The 22865-nt window shown below is 37.1% G+C and overlaps 1 protein-coding gene across 1 annotated transcript; it reads left to right on the top strand.

Annotated features, from left to right (window-relative positions):
• The first annotated feature begins 20540 nt into the window (after positions 1–20540).
• On the top strand, positions 20541–22061 carry LOC143566033 (uncharacterized). Its single transcript, XM_077052821.1, has 3 exons — positions 20541–20800; positions 21071–21439; positions 21517–22061. Exons 1-3 carry the CDS (start codon positions 20695–20697, stop codon positions 22059–22061), a joined length of 1020 nt encoding a protein of 339 aa, XP_076908936.1. The 5' UTR covers positions 20541–20694.
• Positions 22062–22865: the final 804 nt, after the last annotated feature.

Genomic DNA, 22865 nt, shown 5'->3' on the forward strand with positions numbered 1-22865 from the left:
TAATTATATACAAACTAAGTTTTCTTATCTGACTTTTTTAAGGTTAATATATTACAAACCCACAGCTTATGTAATCTCAGTGCAGGTAGCACACTTATACTCGAAGTAACCTTAATGCACATTCATTCTTATTGCATACTTGCATGGAGCTTGCAATTTTAATCTTTTCACTCAAAAATTCCGATCATAAAGCTTATGTGACAGTTAACTTTTTTAGTTTCCGTTAGCTGACAACAAGTTTATTCATTTTAGTTTCAGGCACCATCACATAATTCAAACATACATCAGAAGATGCATCATAGTTATTAAAATCGCAGCGCCTGACCACCTAGGCGTTTTTTTGAGCGAAACGGTGGTTTACCGCCTTCCTTAATTACATGCGCTAATTTAGGAGAAAAGTCGGCCCTTGCTATTTTTTCTACTTGATTTTCTTTGACTTATCACTTAACCCATTTAAACAACTTACCTAAAATTAAGTGGGTTAACATAATTAAAGAACATGATTAACAGAGCTTATGATCTTATGATCGACAATTATTTATGCATATTACAAAGCAAGAACACTATTAACAGAACCTTACCATAAGAGTGAAGAGGTTAGTAACAGTAAGTTAGTAAAGTTAATTCTATCAACAATGATCGATTCTCACATTTTTTAAATTTTAATTATTTGAAGATGCATCTTTTTCATAATTGAAAGTTTAACAGTGCTTTATTTACTAATTGGCATCATATAACATGTTAACATGTTTTTAAACTTTAATATTATTTCGATTGTTGTAGATAAACTGCCATCACTTTTAATTGAAAATTGATCATACGTTTTTTAATAAATTGTCTGCTTTGATGATATATGTTGGTTATTATGGCGTTTAAGATGATTTTGGTACTGTATTATAGAGGATTATAGCTTGAAATATTTTGGAACTAGTTGGCTCACCGCCGCGTTGCGGCGTAGTTAGGCTGCCAACCGAGAGTGACAATGACAAAAATGGTTAATTAGAAGATCATAAAGAAAAAACTATCAACTATCTAAAACACAACATGAAATCCTCATGTATTTGACCTGCATCTTTATAAGTTGAGAAACTTCACTATCATACTTATGACACATGCATGTTTTAGATAAGAGTGTTATATAGAATGACCATTTCTTCATCTATGGTTACTGTGATATCAGGACCAAATGAGCAAAAACCATCCAAACAAAAAGACAAAACTCCTAGTCAAAGGAGGACACCACACATGCATTATTATAAGCAATAAAACACCTATCTCCCAAACATCTCATTATAACCATACGCCCATACCAAATGTTGTTCAATGAGGTCTCACGCCTTCAATTCATTCCATATAATTAAAAGATGGTCCAAAAATAAATTAACAAATTAGATCCATTATGTGCTCAAAGTCTAGAAGTATCCTTCAATTTTGAGCCAACAAATTCATCTCAGCCCAATTGGGTTACAAAATGGCTTCAAATAACAATAACAAAATAATATAACATAACTACTAAATCAAAAAAACCACCCAATCAAACGTCTTAGTGGTATAAAATCAAATGATGCTACTTTGTCATAAACTATTGTACATACCTAGCAACTTTAGACAACTTTATCAAGCATTTTAGAATAATATCTCAAATGTCTTTAAATGCCTCTCATTCAGTGTTAAAAGTCAGACCACACCACCATCCAGGACCAGGTCAATGAAGTTGCATCATGATAACTCTTTCTAAGAGTAAAACAAAAGGTAAAACAGAAGTGCCTTTGGCGTGCTAACCCAACTCGATGAGTACAAAAGGTACATGATTTTACATGTTACTCAACCTTCCCAACCAGGTAAAAAATTGTTGCTCATCCCATTATTCTAAAATGTTTTTGTAGGCAAGAGAAATCCCTTTTGAGTTTCGTAAGGGTGCAACTGAATCAATAACCAACTGAACGTGCATATTGATAACCTCTCAACAAAACTCAATTTGTGGTTCTTCAAGTAATTCATCAAATTCATCAGTGGTGCCAGAAACTTGTGCTGATGGGCGTCGCATATGATACTCCTATGCATAAAAATATCGTGTTAAGATTATGCGATAACATCATAATGAGATGCCAGTCAAACGTTAGTTCACATGTACTGAAGCCATGAGAAAAAGAGCATAGACAACTTACATCAATATCAGTAGTTTCTATTATGATAGTTGTAACTGAAACCAACAAACACCATAACAACACTAACCTCCCAAAAAGAGTTGAAGATACAATTAAGGCAAGGAAAGACGATTAGAAAACAAAAAATTGTCTTTGTTCTATTGCCCGTTGCAATTTTACCGATAAGGATATTGCCGGGGTAAAATCGGACGTATCCTTTCCGGAAGGAACCGTTTTCTTGCCGTTCGATAGCCGGTTGCACTTGGATCATGTTTCCAAAATTTGGGTTTGTTTCCTTGCATATCCTTTATCGATTGGCCTTACATATCCTTATCCTCCTTTCATCACCAGGTTTTCGAGGTTACTAGTCTGAGTTATACTCAAATCATGACTATGATGTGGATGGTCCTTTTTATGTTGAATAAGTTTATCACAACCCACAACTTGAAGTTTTATATCTCCGATCTTGCCTCCGTCTATAGACATTGAAATTATGGTTCCATTAGAGTGGTTTTCCAAATAGCTCCTGGTCAGATTCACCTGATAGAAAAAACAACTAAAAACGATAGGAACCGGTATAGGAAGTACTTTTTCGTGAAGTGGGATTCCATCCCTAATGGCGAAAAGCTTTCTTTGTTATGGGTTAAAAAGGGTAGTAATAAAATGGATTATATATAATAACAAATTTTGATAATGACTAATACTTATCTTGGTTTGTTGCAATTCCAAGCTTGGTGAAGCTTGCTCCTCCAACTAGTGAAGTACTCAACAGGAACTCGGCTTTTCTATGGATCCCCAAAGCTGAAAGGACTTTCCATATGGAGGCCGTTGCATCTTCTGCCACTAGCCAAACTTCTGAAAATATGTCTGGTAAGGTTCTTTGATACCTGCATTATTGTTAGCTTTTCCTCAACTTTTAATCAATTGCTTCTTTCTCAGTTGCTGACCTAGGGTAAGGTGATCTTGAGAGCTTTATTGAGAATAAGGGTGAGTCAGTCGCTGAAAAGTCCCAAGCTTCCTTTTGGCGATTCCTAAATCCAGGTCTACATCATCTCAAAAGAGGAAGCCAACAGAGTCCTCTTGTTTTTCCTTGGAATCCCTTGACTTTAGCAATGTTAACCCTCTTTTCTAACTGGTAATTGATCCTGCTTATGATTATATCACATATCATTATCACATATATTTATTGATGTTCATACCTTGTGTATAGGGCCTGGACCATTTGATCAGTCTTCATGATAAGGAAGTCCAAGGATAGCAAGAAAAGATTGATGGTATGCCTACCCTTGTAGCAGCTAGGGTCAAACACACAGAAGAGATGAATGAGGAGCTGGCACCAAGAGTCCATTAGTCGGCCCAGCCCATAAGTTTGTTTTTATTTATAAATAGGGTTTTTATGCATTTTATTTACTAAGTTGTTTATGTTTAATAAAGGTTAATGGTAAGCATGAAGCTTGTCATCGAATATTTGGGTTCGGGTTATTTTGATTATGATCAATTGTTCTTGAGCCATTTGAGTAAAGCCGTGGATTCGGCATCATTTGGTATCAGAGCTTTGGTTGTTCAAATGGCTCTACGTGAAGGCAGTTGTTTTCTTGTTTGAAGAATCGCCGACCGAGGCATCGACAAGAACATCGATGATTCACGTGCCCGTGTAGAAGATCGACACCCTACTCGCAGATTTGCCGACCGAGGCAGCGGTGGAGTCTGTTATGACCCACGGGATCTTAAGATGATCAAACGGCTCCGTAAACGAGCCCGAGATCTTGAAATACAACAAGATATCACGCGGCTCCGACAGAGGATCCGAGATCTCGAGTTGAAAGGGGAGATGCGTAAGACGGAAACCGAGTCGAGCACTGTCGTCTGGGACGAAGTTGACGACGGAGAGGAGCAGCCGTTTTACTGTCACCCACCTCTATTCTATGAACCAATATATCATGAGTGTATATTGGAAGAGGAGCTGAGGTTCAATGAGGATGGGATTGATTTTAATGAAGATAAGTGTTTATTTGTGGAACAAGCTCTTAATGGAGTTTTTGGTGGTGATACGGTAGTCTCTATTGGTGTTATGCGGATTACAAGCAGTGATAATGGTGGTGATCAGTCAGCTTCGGGAGTTCCAATAATATCGCCTGCAATTATGGATGATTTGAAAGTTGACTTACACACAATGCAATCTCCTATTAATTCACCAATTCAAATTGAAGGGAATATTGTGATTGCAAAGGATGATGATAAATTTTCCAAAAGTTTATTTAGTTATCAATATGGAGTGTCGGCTATTTTGGAAAGTCAAAATAACCTGTCCAATAGAAAAGATGGAAAGATTGGGGTAGCATGTAATATGGTAGGCCCTAATGAGGTTAATAATCAAAATGAAATTCTAGGAGCTAATATAGATGAACCACATGATGATGATGCTATTCACGTGACTCAATATAGAAATATTCACTCTTCATTTCCATTTCAAGAATTATTTGAGCGGGTCAATTCATCAGTGAACAAGAAATGGCTTAGCACTCCTTTTTTCCCACGGGTACAAGTCCGGAACTAGGCAAAAAGACCTGTGGCGTTAAGATGTTTAGGCGAGTCGTGATGATAATAAATAAGGAGCGGGTTGATGTTCCATTTGATCCGGGTGGCTTTGGTCTGAAGACAAAACTCGAGGACGAGTTTTTTTAAGAGGGGGAGTATGATGCAGGAGCATCCCGTCCATTAGTCGCCCAGCCCATAAGTTTGTTTTTATTTATAAATAGGGTTGTTATGCATTTTATTTACTCAGTTGTTTATGTTTAATAAAAGTTAATTGTAAGAATGAAGCTTGTCACCGAATATTTCGGTTTGGGTTATTTTGATTATGATCAATTGTTCTTGAGCCATTTGAGTAAAGTCGTGGATTTGGCATCAATAAGAGTCTCAAAGCTACACATGCTAATGATATTGAAGCCTTTAGGAACTGTTTGAGGGTTCAAGCTGCACTTGCTATCTGCCAATCCAAAATCAACATGACCGGACAAGCTCTCAATGCTGATTTTGAGAAGAGCTCTTAGTATCTTGAATGTTGGCACGTCAGGATAACCGATCTGGGGCTAAGAAGGGTAATGCTCCTGAGGTTGAAGATAATGAGATAATGAGGTCAGATATGCTAAGGTCAAGTCTGGTAGTGGAGATAAGGCTGGTGAAGTTTCCAAGGAGTAATTGGTGATCTGGGGCGATGAAGGATATTAAAGACAAGGCCCGATCCCTCATTTTTATTCTTGGTTTTCGATCTGGTTGTAATTTGAACAATTTTCTTTCCTGCTTTGATAATGTATGTACCATAGTATAACTAGGTTTTAAAACAATGAATGGCTGGGGTGGAGGGATCCTAAGTTTCCAAATGAAGCCCTGCCATTCCTATCTTATTAGGAAAGTTTATGATATCCTCGATGGAGGGCTCCTGGATTTCCGGATGAAGTCATGGATATCATCTTTTGGTTTATATAATTTCTATCTTTTGGTTTTATCAATGTATACTTAATTTTATATTTTGGAGAGTGTTGTAATTAACTTTTAAGTAAATATTTAAGTAAACAGGCTTGTCAAAAATATTTGAGTGACTAGACATAGAATTTTAATAAGAAAACCAGTTGTGATAATAGGATCATTATATTATCATTAAAATCTTGGTGAAAACAAATTTATGGAAAATAATTTTTTGAAAAATGCTCTAGCATGATAGTCTTTGAGGATTACTTATGGTAACAAGTTGATCCTATGGATCCTTAGTAACAACTTTTGAAATAATAAAGCTAAGCTTTTGTGTTAACTTCTTTCGGATCAACATATAAGTGCCAATTATTTTTAGTTTTCAACACGTAAGTGTCATATGCTGGGGATAGGCCCAAAGATATATTGGGGACGAGCCCGATTACTTGAGTGACATGAAAATGTCAAAGCTATTGTTATATACTTGGGACTAGCCATGTTTGTAACATGAAAATGTTAAGATTTTGATAAACTTGGGTCCAGCTACAATTGAATAACATGATAATGTTATGCCCTTGATAATTACACTTGAGGATTCAATATTTAGCCAGTAATAACGAAATTGTCAGCCACTGTTACATGGACTAGTCCCACCATCCTGTACTACACATGGATACGTGTGCTCTTGGCGAGGTGTAGAAACTCTAGATATCTGAAAGATGAAAACCTTTAAACCGTAGAGGGAGTTTGAATCCCCAAGCTTAGAGAGGTGGCCAAACCCCTAGGAATGCATTCACTTTCATAGTTGGGATCCCGATATCCTGCAAAATACTTGAAACTTTGTGAGGGTGGGTGCTAGCTTGACTAACACCCCTTGATGCTTAAGTCGGTAATGGGATTCAAATGAATATAATAAATTGAATATTGAACAAGTAGGGTTAAAATACATACCATACCAAGTTAAAAACGACATTCTAACTTTCATGGAGTAGACTTTGAGATATACAGCATACCATACCAAGTTAGAAACGACATTCTAACTTTCATGGAGTAGACTTTGAGATACACAACATTCCAGGATCTTGACATGATCCTACCATCTAGGGTGACCAATTGGTATGCTCCCTTACTAGCTTCGGAATCGATCAAGTAATGCCATTCCCACTTAGGTTCCAGCTTTCCATCACTAGGATTGGTTGTAATTTGAAAAGCTTTTCTCAGCACCATATCTCCTACTTGAAATCTTCATGTTCTGGTATTCTTGTTATATATATGACTTGGTTATTCTTTGCTGATTTGCTATAATACAGAATTTTGCTGAATCTCTGAGTTTGTCGAAGGTATCGAGATCATTTGCGAGATCTTGATCATTTGTCTCAGTATTCTAGAGGCAGAATCTTGTTGTAGGGATCACCATCTTTGTCGGGATAACTGCTTCAGTTCCGAACACTAGAGAGAAAGGAGTCTGACCGGTAGCAATTTTAGAAGTAGTTCTATCTGCCCATAACACAAATGTAAGTTCTTCGGCCCATTTTCCATTTCTTTTTCCAGTTTCTTATTCAAGCTATTGATAATGATCTTGTTTGATGATTTCTCTTGACCATTGGCTTGAGGATGCACCGGTGTTGAAGTTATCATTTTTATTCCTTAAGCCGCACAAAAGTCAGTAGTCCTTTTACTAATCCTAAGAACCATTAATTATCACATACAATTTCTGCCGGGATCCCAAATATAGTTAAGATATTACGCTTGATAAAGGATATTACTTAATTTTCTCCGACTTTATGTTTCTGCTTCAATCCATTTGGAAAAATAGTCTGTCATTGCTAACATAAATATTTTTCCTCCTAAAGCCTTTGGTAGTTTTTCTACTATGTCAATTCCCCATTTTATGAAAGGCCATGGCAAGATAACTGGGAACATGGGCTCCGGTGGTTGGTGCAGGATGTTGTTATATCTTTGGCAGTGATCACACTTTTGGGCATAAGTTATTGCATCTTTCCTTATAGTTAGCCAATAGTATTATGAGGATTTTGGAGAACAATGATCTTTCCCAGTGCGATTACCACAATCACCTTCATGGATATCATTGAGTACATCTTTGGCTTCAAGATCCTCCAAGCATTTTAAGTACGGACCTGCAATATATTTCCAATACAGAACACTATGTAAAAGAATAAACCGAGATACCTTCATATGAAAAGCCTTGGGACTTTCACCTTTAGGAATATCATTGTCTTGTAAAAAACTCTTGATGGGTAGTGTCTAAGATCCCTTGGTTAGCTTCTGATTCCTTATCTTCATTGCTTTTGTATTCAGTACTTTGTTTCCATTTTTTAAGCATCTTAGGCCGAATTCAAGATATGGATGACTGGAATTTGCATATCCGTCAGAATCCTGAAAGCCGATCCAAGATTTGCTAAGGTATATGCGTCAACATTTTCTTCTCTCGGTACCTGGTCAATGACAAAATATTTGAAAGTTTCTGCCAAATTTTTCACTATCAGGAGATATAGAAGATATTGGGTTAGTCTTTCACTTTTTGCTGCTTAGGAGCCACTAAAGTGGTTTGCTAATAACAAAGAATCAACAAATATATGAATATTTCTAATTCTCATGTCCTTAGATAGACCAGCAATTAAAGGTTCATTCTCAGCTTTATTGTTGGTAGGTTGGAAATCACATTTGATTGTCTAGGGTATCATGTCCTCCTGTGGTGATACCATGATGATTCCAAGACATGTCCCCCTAACTTTTGAGAATCCGTCAATAAACAATATCCATTTATCCTTATCCTCCTCTAGTTGTTGCACCTTAAGGTCAACCTTTAGTTGTATATAACTACTAAAATCGGCCACAACCTCTGCTAGAGCCTGGAATTTAATTGTTGTTCTGGGCTCATACACAAGATCAAAGGTACTCAATTTTACATACCATTTAGCCATTCTAACTGACATTTCAGGTTTTCTTACAACATTTTTATAGGATAATTGGTTTGATATGAATCTCGTGAGTTTCAAAATAATGTCTTAACTTGGTAGAAGGTATTATTAAAGCTAAAAATAATTTTTTTCAATGAGACTTATGGGTTTAGCATCGAGCAAGCTTTTACTTACATAGTAGATAAGATGTTGCTCGCCTTCTTGATCCTTAACTAATACGACACTTACTATATTTCTGGATACTCCCAAGTATAAGAACAACGATTAACCATCTTTGGGTTTCATGGGTAGTGGTAATGATTAACCATCTTTGGTGTTTCGGACAAAAATTAACAAAGTAATTGTGTGATCAAATTCGTATGTGAGGTAGAGTGCTTGATCGAAAATAGGGTGAACACAATGATTTGATTTTGAGGGAAAAAGCCCTTGATCGTGAGGATCTCCGGCACAAAAAAACCCGACGGTGAAAACTATCACTGTCTATTTTATTAATAATAAAAAGGTGGTTACAAGTGATGGAGATGATAATAGATCGTGTACTAAGTGTTACAATGAGTGTCGAGAGCTAAGTAAGTGAAGTGTGTTTTCTAATCGATCTTATCAGCTCATTTAAATAAGAAAAAGAGTACAACAGAAATTCCGAGAAACCGGAACAAATCCTAGACTAAGTCTACCATAATCCGTTGCTGCCCACGTTTGAGTTGACGAAGTTTTATGAGTAGCCGTTACAAACCCACGTTTTATTAGCATATTAAACACGTGGTCTTATCTGCAAAACAAACAAAATAATAAAAGACAGTTGGATATCCCGAAGTATAATCCTCAGAATACTTGTATCGGCAGGATAGGCTGAAATTTCTAACTAACTCTCCGAGTATCCGGAATTGAAAGAGTCTTCCAATATAGCCGCTGGAGCACTCTTCTTTGAGTCTATCCATGTTCATCAATGTTCATCCCATGTGCTAATACTAACTATATGTGCGAGATTTCAGCATAGAGCTAATATTTGACTGTTAACCATTACTTGGCCCTTACTCCTAACGGTTATAGCTCATTCGACACATTTTCTCCAACCACCAACCGTGTATTTCGCATGGACTAAATCAACAATGAATATCTGCAATTATAAATCAACGCCAAGAGTGAAATATCTATTTATTAGCATTAATACTCAGGATATCCTGAACATATTCGGGATCCTGAGCATATTTAGGATCCTGAGCTGAGATCCGACTATAAAATTTGGGCCCTAACATTGGGGTTTCGTGGGTAGTGGTGATGATGAGAGGTACTTCTTCAAGTCTTCTAATGCCTTGTCATGTTTTTGTCCCAATCAAATTTTTTATACTTTCAAAGGATATCATAGAAATCTTTGCATCTTCCTGAGGATTGAGATGAATATGTTCAGATCTGCGAATCCTGCCAGTTAGCTTGTGGACATCCTTAACATTTTCTGGAGCTTTCATATTCATGATGGCTTTATTTTGTTCTATACTTGTTTCTATTCCTCTTTTTGTAACCATATATCCCTAGAATTTTCCTACTCTAACTCCAAAATGACACTTTGAAGGGTTCAACTTCATGTCATATTTGTCTAGGATATCGAAGGGAGATCCTTAAGGTGATCCCCAACCTTTTTTGATTTCACCACCGTATCATCTATGTAAATCACAATGGTGTCCAACACTTTTCTTTGAACATCATGTTGACTAACCTCTAATAGGTTGCTCCTGCATTTTTTAAACCAAAGGGCATAGCAATATAACAATATATACATGTGGGGTCATGAATGTAGTATCCTCTTGATCTGATGGTCCCATTTGGATTTGTTGGAATCCTGAGGAGACGTCCATGAATGTCATTATCACGTGTCTTGCAGTTGTATCCACCATCGGGTCTATGTGTGGTAACGGGAATGGATTTTTGGGCCATGCTTTGTTGAGATAAGTGTAATTAACACATACTCTCCATTTTTCATTTTTCTTCTGGATCACCACCACATTAGCTATCCATTAGAGAAATTTCACTTCTTTGATCATCCGAGTCTTCAATAGTCTATCAACTTCTTTTTGGATAATGATGTTTTTTTGTGATACTTTCCTTCTCTTATGATGGATAGACCTTAAGGTTTTATCTATGCCAAGTTTGTGAGTAATAATATCTTTAGATATGCATGTCATGTCTTCGTGTTTCCAGGCAAAAGTGGAGATCCTGCTTTTGAGGAAGTTGATTAGTTGACTTTCAGTATCCTTATCCTTTGGGATACCAGTTCCTATGAGTACTTTGATATCAAGATCCAGAGGGCCGAGTCAAACTTCTTATACATTATGCTCATTTGCTCCAAGACATCTTGTGCTCTATTATGTAAATGTTATGCTTGTGTTGGTCTTGTCGTCGGCTTCATTGATGATGCATAGCAATCATTTGCCTCTTGTTGATCACTTTGAATGTTGACTACCCTCCAAGGTGTTGGCATTTTACACATTGGTGGTATGTTGAAGGTATTGCTTTCATATCATGTATCAATGGCCTGCCCAAAATAATATTAAAAGAAGTTAGAACATCCATAACAAAAAACCTTTGGATAGAATTTACTCCCAGGGAGTTTGATTACTTCCTAGGTGCTTTTGGCTTCACCACTGAAACCAACTAAGATCGAGGATTTTGTTACGATCTCGTATTCTGAAATATTTGTTATTTTAAATGTCCAATTGGATGATGTTCACTGAGTTGTCACCATCTACTAGGATCATGCGAATAAAACATTTAGCAATATATAAAGTAATAACTAGACCATCAAGATGAGGATCTTAAATGTTATCCCTATCCTCCTCATTAAAGGAAACATCTGTTAGGTTGGAGAAAGTTGTAGCTCTCATTGGTGTTTGTGGTTTTTCAGCCTTAGCTACTTTAGCGTTCCTCCTTGCTGCTGAATAAGAGGCTTCACAAATGCCTGAAGTATCCAGGAATGCTAGAGATAGTTACATCTCATGGCTGAATTTATTTCTATATTAGTCACAAGAATAGTATTATTATAACAAATATTAACGGTGTCGGGATTGGCTGAGGATCCTGCAATAGTGCTGAGGTCTCTAGTAGTTGTGATCTTGGTGGAAAAAGTTGATCCAGGTATTCCAACTGCTTATTGCATATGCAAGAAATCATTATAATGATTTCCTGAGGATCCCGAAGGTCCAAAATTCAAAGTCCTGGTCTTCAGCGGAGTGGCCGATTCTACTACCGATTTCTTTTCTTGCGTCCTAATATCTTGGAGTTCCATTATGAAAGAACTGTTGGTTTGCTTTTGTTGCTGCATGTGATCCTTCATCTACAACAATATACCGAATATCTCATCGTTGGATATAAGGACGGGTATTGCAGTGGAGGATCATGGTCTTTGAGATCCTGAAGCATGAGCAGATTCTTTGGATCCTTGGATGGGTATCCCAGCGACGTCTGTCATTTTATGAACAACATGTGGAGGAGGAAGCAGCTGTGAAACTCTCGCAATGGAGAAGAGGTTGGCTTTGACTGAGAAGCCATTTCCAAATTGAGCTCGAACGGATTGTGATTGTAGATGATTTTTTTAATGAAAATCACCACTTGCCCCACGATGGCGCCAAACTGTTTCGGTCAAAAATTATCTAAGAAATTTAGTGATCAGACTTTATAACTGAGGTAGCGTGTTCTTAACAATATTGCAAGTGTGTGTATAAAGAAGTAAATGACCCTTGATCCTTAGTAGGTTCTCTAGCAAAAAACCTCGGGAGGGAAAAACTATATGCCTGCCTCAATTTATTAATATGTAAAATGTGTTACAATTCAAGAACTAATGATGAACAAGTCTATAGTACAAAGAGTGCTAGTGTAGTGTGAGTGGTTGTAAGTGTCCTATGTTGTTCATCATACCCTCATTAACTATGTCTACAGTAAAAATGGTTATCTAAACAATAAAAGCTATTAACTATGTCTTCAAGAGTTCCGTTGGACCAAGTCTGCTTTGTCTCCATGCCATGTTTGATCAGGTAACGAGTTACTTGCCGTTGATAGCTATTAATGGGTTGTTTCAGCTGAGACAACTTCACAATCGTAACCGACAACGAGAATCTTGGGCATTTAATGTGTTTTTCAATGCAATCATTAGTCTTGGCGGTTACAAAACTTTTTCTAGATATTTGGCCAAGAATTAATGAACTTCTATTGTTAATTAAGTCTTCAGTGACGACCTACAATATAATAGTCGTTAGAAACTGTTTAGGATCCTAATATCGAACCTGTTTGGGATCCTGTTGGCAAGATACTGAGACTCATGATCCTTAAGCGAGATTTAGACCCACAACAAATACTACTTATAATCTGAATCGGAAATGTGACCCTATGTATTTTGGTATGAACCTGACTTGTGTGACTTGTAATCCTGACATCATCCAATATCTTAGATATCTTTACTTTGTTAGAAGAGATGGTGGGTTTTATTTTACTCAGATTTACTTATCCACCAACATCCGTCACCATTAGTAACTTGCATAGGAATTTGCCTATGTTGATATGAACTATGAACCAGACTTGAAATCCTTACATTATACACAACTGGATTTTGGAATCACCAATTTGGCCCTTTAACATTAAAAGCAGATTCTTGGGGTAAAACCCACCTACAAACTTAGAATTTTGGTGCTTGAGCCGTAACTTCTTACTCAACTTTCAAAAGTTTCCAAAGACGAAAAAGAACACTTCTTTGATGAAAGCAAATGTTCCCTGAAATCACTTTTTTTTTAACTTCAATTCTCTCCACTCATTCCCCCCTCTTTTTCTTACTTTGATGCCTAGCTGCTATGTAATTCCAAAATATATAAAATTATAAATCCATAATAATGTTACAGTATATATATATTAAAGATGTATTATTCAGGGTTTGTGCCTAAGTTTATATATAGATACTATTTGATGCGGAATGAAGAAACAATTAGGTGTTGATGAAGTGGGGTTGGTTCATTGCATAAAAATCTTTTCTTTATCGTGCCCTTAATTCTCTCATTCTTTTCTCTTTTTTTCTTTTTCTTTTTCTTTTTTTTTTTGTTTTTTTTCCTTTTGTTTTTGTCTTCGAGTTTTTTATTATTAGATTTTTTTTTTCAATATTTATGTTATTAAAATTTAAGAACCAAACTCTCATCCCATACTAATAACGTTTACAAAATAAAAGAGCAAAACAAATATATCTAATAGTTATATATCATCAACTTGGGTTATAAGTTGTAGGCGGGTGTTAATTGAATGGTGTTTGCAGATTGATGGTGCAAACCGGTTATTGAAACTTCATATTATTTTATATTGATGCGTATTAAAAATAATTACAACAAAATATGTATAAAATAATTGGAAACCAAAATAGTGAAGTTGACCCATTTTTTTTTGGCAATTAAAACAAATTCTCAAGGATCTAATCAGAAGTTGGCAAGCTCGCTCGTTCGAAAAAAAAAAGACGTATTTGCAGCCGGGACGAAACAACACGAAAAAAAAACAAAAAATCATGCCATTAACCAACATTAACACAGCTACAAAAGAGCCACAAGAGAGCCTACTAATATATACATTCGAGCTGCATAGAAGCGGCTTTGCAACGGCTATAGAGGTCCGAATTACCAAATTTTGGGCTTCATAAGAGCAGCTTCACTTTATGTGTTTGTTGCTCTTTTGTAGCCGACTTAGCCCACGTGTAAGATGTTGGTTAAATACTATGTGGATTCTAGTAATTTTTACGTTATTCCATGTTGGCTATAAGCATGTTGGCTATAATGGTGGACGGTGGGGTGGTGTTCTCCTCCATCCCGACCAAAATTCCAACCTCCATCCCGATCATCTTTCCAGCTGGAAGTTTTTCTTCTCTGTTCGGCATGGCATCCGGCATGCAATCTCCGCAACGGGTTCATTTTTCTTGGTACCAAAGGAGGTGTGGCGGTTTTCCCGCTCTGTACTGATCGATGTGGCACCGCCTGGCTCCCGCCTCCCATTACCACCACCGTAAGAGGCATTCTCTGCCGAGTGAGTTTACTTTTAAACCATCAATTGGGACTTTTCAACTTTGATTCTTTTTGGAAAACACAGTCAATAAGACCATGTGTGGCGGTAAAGTCTTACCCTTAGGGGTTTTGCGACACGTGATATCCCAATCAGTAGTGGGACTTTTTACCAAAATTGGTATAAAGCCTCAAAAACCCACTAGCAATCACTATTTTTGTCTCTTTCTCTCTCACACAAACTCAACAATGGGCGAAATGCCCCACTACGGATTGTCTAGCTATATTAAAAAGTGTTGGAAATAATTCACATGAGTAATTGGCACGTGCATGGTTTCTCTCAAGTATCCGTTATGAAGTTTAATAAGTCAAGGTTGGATTAGTTGAAGACCTAGTATTTCTACGTATTATCAGTTCTAGTTTGTTTCCTATTTTCTTGTTAGTTTACGTTATGTATTTGGCTAATTAAGCCTTTGCTCTTTTCAGTTTTTATGTACACTGCAAATTTGATTTCAATTGAAAGAGAGAAAACCCTATTTGATTCAATACTTGTTATCTTGTTTGCTCTTGATATCCAACATTGTGGTATCAAAGAACCAGGCTGTGTGATCATATCCCTACCCGTGAGCTTCCTTTCTTTTGTTCAAACCCTAATCATGAGTGAGCCTACTGCAAATACCTCCATACCGGTCTTCAAGGGAGACGGATACGAACACTGGAACATCTGTATGAAAACAATTCTCATGTCAAAAGATTTGTGGGAATTTTTTGAGACGGGTGTCCCCGAAGGAAACGCTAATCAATTGAGAGAGGCCAAGAAGAAGGATGCTAAAGCCATGGCACTAATCCAACAAGGGGTAGCCGATCAATTTTTTTCAAGAATTACTGGTGCGTCAACTGCTAAAGAAACTTGGGATACCTTGAGAATTGAGTTTCAAGGTGATTCACAAGTAAAATCCGTGAAACTACAAGGTTTGAGAAGGGACTTTGAGAATCTCCAGATGAAGATGAAGAATGGAGAGATGATTGGTGACTATTTTTCAAGAGTCATGAGTATTGTAAGCCAGCAACGGGCTTATGGAGAAGCTGTAACAGATCAGAAAATAGTAGAAAAGGTTTTGAGAAGTCTGTCCCGAAGTTTGATTACGTGGTACCTTCAATTGAGGTATCATCAGACCTGTCGACTCTAACTCCGGTAAAGTTGATGGGATCTCTTCAGTCCCAAGAAGAGAGGATGTTGGGGAGAAATGAAGAAGAGAAGGCTGATCTGAAGAATGATGAACAAGCCCTTCAGGCTATGCAAAATACTAGAAGAAGCCCGGCAGATAGGGGCAGAGGTGGTGGTCAATTTAGAGGCAGAGGTAGAGGAAGATTTGGTGAAAGAGGTCGAGGACCTCAATGCCATCTATGTAAAAGATTTGGCCATTACAAGAAAGATTGTTGGTTTAATGAGGAAGAACAACATGCTAACTTGGCTGATCAAGAAGAAGAACAGCCTAGGAATGAAGATAAAATGTTGTTTGTGGCTTGTATTGATGGGGGAGATCGGTGCTCTCAAGACTTCATGCTGATGGCAAACACGGAGTCTCACACAACTAATGCCCTGTGGTTCATTGATTCTGGATGTTCGAACCGCATGACAGGAGTTAAAGAAGGGTTTGTGAGGTTGGATGAAACAGTTAAACTCCAAATAAATTTGGGTGATAAGAAGCAAGTAAAGGTTGAAGGAAAGGGGGATATACGAATCAACACTAGCAGTGGAGATTCAAAAATTTTGTGTGATGTGTACTATGCTCCCAGATTAGAGTATAACCTCTTGAGTGTAGGACAACTTATGAGAAGGGGATTTGTACTACACTTTGAGGATGATGAGTGCATCATCACTCACAAGGCAACTCGGACTGAGATGATCAGAGTCAAATTGGCCCCAAACAACATGTTCCTGCTTGATGCGGCTAAAACCAAAGATTATACAAAGCAGTCCAAAGGTGATGAGGTGTCAAGACTATGGCATGCCAGGTATGGACACTTAAATGTTGAAGGACTGAAGTTACTTCATGATAAAGGAATGGTACATGGCCTGCCTCCTATCAGGCCATACATTATTGTGAAGGGTGCATACTCGTTCCATGTGAACACTTGGCGAGCTGCTCAAAAGTTGGAACTTGTACACTCGGATGAGTACGGTCCAATGCAGATTCCAAGCCTTGGTGGAAGTAAGTATTTCATACTATTTGTTGATGACTTCTCTCATATGTGTTGGATATACTTTCTTGAAAGAAAGGCCGAAGCTTTCTCAAAATTTAAAGTTTTAAAGCCATGATTGAAAAGCAAAGTGGTAATCAAATTAAGGTGTTAAGAACTGATAGGGGTGGGGAGTATTGTTCAAATGAGTTTAACTCATTTTGTGAACTCAGTGGGATAAAAAGGGAATTAACGGCTCCTTACACTCCTGAACAAAATGGCATCTCTGAAAGGAGGAATAGGACCGTTCTAAATCTGACAAGGAGCATGTTAAGGGCAAAACATTTGCCCAATTATTTTTGGGCAGAGGCTGCAGCCACTGCAGTCCACATTCTTAACATGTCTCCGACTAAATCCCTTGATGATAAAACACCCTTTGAAGTGTGGATGAATAGAAAGCCAATTGTCCACAACATGAGGGTGTTCGGTTGTATTGCGTACGGTCTAGTTCTTGCTCAGATGAGAAGAAAGTTGGATCAAAGGTCTGAGAAAGATATTTTTATTGGGTATTCAAGTCAGTCTAAGGCTTTCATGTTGTATAATCCCATTACCAAAAAGATAAGTACAAGAAGAGATGTAGAATTTGTTGAAGAAGAACAATGGGATTGGAAGGGTAAAACTGACAATGAGTCATATTAGTTGGTTGAGGATGACTCAGAAGATTTATCGGATGAGGAGTATGTTGAGCAACCTGCTCATAACTCTGACGCCGGCCATCTTCTTTTCAAGGTGAGAATTCTTCACCTTCTTTTGTTACACCAGTTGATGCAGGGTCCCGAATTGCACCAACAGATATAAGCACTTCACCTTTAAGGGTACGAAACTTAGAAGAGGTTCTGCAATCCAGCCAATTTGCCTTGTCTACCACCGATCCTCAATGTTACAAAGATGCTAGTCAAATAAAAGAGTGGCAGAAGGCAATGAAAGAAGAACTTGATTCGATAAATCACAACAATACCTGGAAGTTAGTTAAACCTCCAAGTCACAGAAACATTATAGGGGTGAAGTGGCTCTACAAAACTAAGTTGAATCCTCAAGAGGAAGTGATCAAGTATAAAGCCAGACTTGTGGTTAAAGGCTACTCTCAAAAGGAAGGTGTTGACTTTCAAGAGACATTTGCTCCAGTTGCGAGGTTTGAAACTATCCGAATTGTTATTTCTATTGCTGCATATATGGGCTGGTCTCTATTTCAGCTTGACGTGAAGTCAGCTTTCCTAAATGGAGAGCTCAAAGAAGAGATCTTTGTGGAACAGCCGGAAGGTTATGAGATAGAAGGGAAAGAAGATCATGTATATGTCTTGTTTAAAGCCTTGTACGGCTTAAAGAAGGCCCGGGCCTGGTATGCAAAGATTGATACCTATTTTGTGTCTCATGGATATCAAAGAAGTGAGAATGAGCCGACTCTATACACCAAAAGAACTAGTGCATGTAATGTTATCTATGTGTGTATCTATGTAGATGACATTATTTACACTAGTTCTTGTTCCATGTTGGCTAATGATTTCAAACAAGGCATGATGACTACTTTCGAGATGACCGATTTGGGGTTGCTTAATTACTTCCTAGGCCTAGAAGTGAAGCAAACAAGACGAGGGGTATTTGTGTCTCAAGAAAAGTATACTGCAGAATTACTAAAGAAGTATGGGCTTGAATCAACTAATGAAGAAAGTACTCCTATGAATTCTCAAGAAAAGCTGCAACTTGATGATGGGCAGATAAGGTTAATGCTACTATGTATCGAAGCATGGTTGGTGGTCTAATGTACTTGACTCACACTAGACCTGACATAACGTTTGCTGTAAGTTATGTCTCAAGATTTATGCAGTCTCCATCCAAATTGCATTGCTGTCAAGAGAATTATGAGGTATTTGGTAGGAACAAAGAAGTTTGGTATATGGTACGGAAGGGCAGAAGATAAAAGGGAGATTAAGTTGATTGGATACTCCGATAGTGATTGGGCAGGCTGCGTAGATGATAAAAAGAGTGTTTCAGCTCAAGTGTTCTCAATTGGTAATGGTGTGGTAACTTGGAATACAAAGAAACAGCCCACAGTTGCATTGTCTAGCACTGAGGCGGAGTATGTAGCAGCCACTAGTGCTACATGTCAAGCTTTTTGGATAAGAAGGGTTCTACAAGATCTGGGCTGGGAACAAACAGAGGCTACGGTTGTGTTTTGTGACAACAAATCCACCATTTGTTTAACTAAAAACCCTGTCCTCCATAGTAGATTAAAACATATTGAGCTGAAATATCATTTCATTCGTGATATGGTGGAACAGGAAGTAGTAACGTTGGAGCATTGCACCACCAATGATCAATTAGCCGATATCCTAACCAAGGCCCTTCCTCAAGAGAAGTTTGTATTCTTCATACCTTGGAGTTATGGAATGCGAATTATGGGGGAGTGTCGGAAATAATTTACATGAGTAATTGGCACGTGCATGGGTTTCTCTCAGGTATCCGTTATGAAGTTTAATAAGTCAAGGTTGGATTAGTTGAAGACCTAGTATTTCTGCGTATTATCAGTTCTAGTTTGTTTCCTATTTTCTTGTTAGTTTACGTTATGTATTTGGCTATTTAAGCCTTTGCTATTTTCAGTTTTTATGTACACTTCAAATTTGATTTCAATTGAAAGAGAGAAAACTCTATTTGATTCAATACTTGTTATCTTGTTTGCTCTTGATATCCAACAAGAAGAAAGTTAATAACTTTGAAAATTTTGAAGATTTTTCATAAAATAAAAAATCTAAATTTTTTTTAATTTTAATTTTAACATATATAAAATCAATAATAAAGTAGCAATTAATTTAAACTTAAGAACCAGTCCAAATAAGTTGAATACGGTTGGAACCAAGTGTATATACAATTCAGTGGAATTCTAACTCATTTGTTTGTTTTACGGTTCAAATAAAACATGAACCAGTTTCATTGGTTGTATACTTGTACACTACATATATATATAGTATAGTAATATTTTATGATTAATTAAATATTGAATATGTAAGCAATGTGTACGTATCACGTTTTTCAGAACTCTTCCTCCTTTTCTTCACTTTCACCAACCATTGGATCTGTGAAGCAAGAGCTTAATTATATATATATAACCATCTATCAGTGTGTTATTTGTGAATAAGCTTTAAGTGTACGTATTCTTTTTTCCAGAGTTTCAAAAGAATTTGTTTCGCATAGTCGAAATACCACAATGGAAATGGCTGGTTCATCTAACGTTTATGCAAAAATAAACTCGAAGTATGACCTTGCATCAGCCGTTAAGGTCTCCAACTTTGTTTCAGTGAAGCTTTACTTCTATAGCAGTGCAAACGGCTATAAAATCTGGAAGGCTCAGATGCTTAACCTCATAGAGAGTCAAGAGTTGCTTCATATCATAAACGCCGAACATCCTTCTCTGCAGGTGGATGAATCAGTGATCGAGGATGTCGACATGATTTCGCAGTTTGACCAACTCGTCAAAGGTTGGATATTAAGTACTCTGGGTCAACGTATGGAATTCGGAGACCCTGGTACGGCACTAGAGGTATGGCTGAAACTGGAATCCCACTATAATCCACCAACAAGAGATACAGAAGAAGGTATGTTGTACTCCATTAACTACCTAACCCGCATATTTGACTTTTGAATTTGTATATTTTTTTAAAATATTGAAATGAAATGCAGTTGATCCTTCACAGAAACAAGACGACAGATATAACTGAGTGTAGCGACTATCAGATCTGGAAGATTCAGATGCTTTACCTCATAGAGCGTGAGAAGTTGCTTCACATTACTAATGCTGAATATTCATTTCCAGAGGATAAGGGTGTCCACATGATTCCCAAGTATGACAAACTTGTCAAAGCTTGAATTTTCACTACTATGGAGGAAGAACTGCTCGAGGATTTCGTAGGCTACTCTTCTGTACAATCTATATGGAAGCAACTGGATTCCCGCTTTAATCGACCAATAAGCTATAAAGAACAAGGTACACATTACTGAATTTTAATTATTAATTATTTTGAATGGTGATTTGATACAAGACTTTTCTATATACAAAATGAGAGCATTAATTAAGCTTTCATCATAGGTAACAACATAATTTCTCATGGCAAGTATAATGTCCTTTAATTAATTTGATTTCTCGTTGTAGGGTCGAGTGAACAGAATTTAGGTTTGGACAGGGTCGAATAATTTATTTTTTACTTCTTAACTTTTAATTTTTATATAATTTTTGAAATATTGAAATGAAATGCAGGTGTTTCAGCTGATGTTCCTGCGCTAAGAGAAGACCTGAAATATATTCAGGTATCAGCTGTTAACGTCACCAGCTTTGTTTCGGTCAAGCTTTCCGTCCACAGCAATTACAACATCTGGAAGGCTCAGATGACGTTCCTCCTAAACAGTCAGGCGTTGCTTCACATCATTGTGGTCAAAAATGTGTATACATGGGAAGGTGTTCCAGTGACTAAAAAGTATGACAACCTTGTCAAAGGTTGGATTTTTGGTACTATAAACGACCAACTGCTCAAGGATTTTGCAAGGAACGATTCGGTTCGAGAGTTATGGCAGGAGCTAAAACTAAACTTTGATTCACCAGAAGATACAAATGAACAAGAAGAAAAAGGTATGTGCTCAGTGAGCAGTAACTGCACTTTCATTTGACTGTCTCTAATATTGAATTGAAATGACATGCTTCAACAGATTCACCAAGATTTAAATTCAGAACAGAGCCCGCAATAAACGTTCCAGAAATGGAAACCACAGACAACAACAGACTAAAGAAAGGGTTGTACGAAGCTGCTGTTGTAGGGTGTTGGTGGAAAGCAAAATCGATAGTAAAAGTTCATGAGAATGCAGCCACAGAAGCGATCACTGAAAATGGAAACACAATCCTTCACTTGGCAGTTGAATTGGGCCACAACTATTTCGTTGAAAAACTGTTGGAGTTTTTGAAAGACGACAAAGATATTGAAACCCAAAATGATAAGGGTCGAACAGCTTTACACATAGCTGCAATGGTTGGTAATGCACAAGCCGCCCAATTCTTGGTTAAGAAGAGGAAGGCACTTTTGGAGATTAAAGACCATGACAGATGGTCACCATTGGATAGTGCTTTATCCCATATGAAGGTCAATATGTTTGCATATTTGTACAAATTGGCACTATCTTCTGATTTAAGCGATTATGGAACGAATAATTCGGAAATGGCTATCCAAGCTGCTATTTACACGAAACAATATGGTTAGTAGGTTGCACATCAGCTCCTAACACAATTATTTCTCCGTGCACACATGTTTCTTTTTCTACACTCTTTCTCCTCACACAAATGCATCTCATAAATGCATGCATTGGAGAAGGTCTTACCAGTAGGTTGGTAGTCATGTCAGGTTTTTGTGTCCTAAACTAGCGGGTAAATTGATATACCCGAACACAACTCATATGTTTATTCGTGTTGAAAAGACCCTAACCTGCACATACTTGAAACCATTGTTGGAATTGATCTACCCAAGACACATATTAGAGTTGATGTGGCTAGTACGTATTGATCCAAGTCGGGTCATATCCAATAACAAGCTAGACAAACACCGAGAATATTTGTTTATGTATGATATGATCATAAGTAAATGAATATTGACACTTGAGTTATTTGGAAAAAGGTTTCTAAATAAAAATGTACTTGTGTAATAAACAAATCATATGAATGATTTATGTTTTATGAGAGAACATTACATGTTGTTAATTAAGTTGGTTAAATAACAATATGTGAATAATGGTTACTAAGCATGTCACCCAACATGTAATAAGTTTTGTTATATCTTATAAATATATATATGGATATATATTTATGTTATAAAACAAAATTAATAATATTAATAATGTAAAGGAATCTCTTACACTTGATATTATTTTATTATTAAAGTTGAGGTAGTGGAGACATGCAATGGATATCATCGGTGGAGAGAAAGATGCTTTTGAATAAAACCAAGTCTTTCTCTTTCCTTCTTTGATAACACATAATTAATTATACACAAGTAACAAAGGTTTCTCTC

The sequence above is a fragment of the Bidens hawaiensis genome, unplaced genomic scaffold (assembly GCF_021521415.1).
Source record: "Bidens hawaiensis isolate Kalapana, Puna unplaced genomic scaffold, B.hawaiensis_p1.1 tig00022677_1, whole genome shotgun sequence".
NCBI classification, from domain to species: Eukaryota; Viridiplantae; Streptophyta; class Magnoliopsida; order Asterales; family Asteraceae; genus Bidens; species Bidens hawaiensis.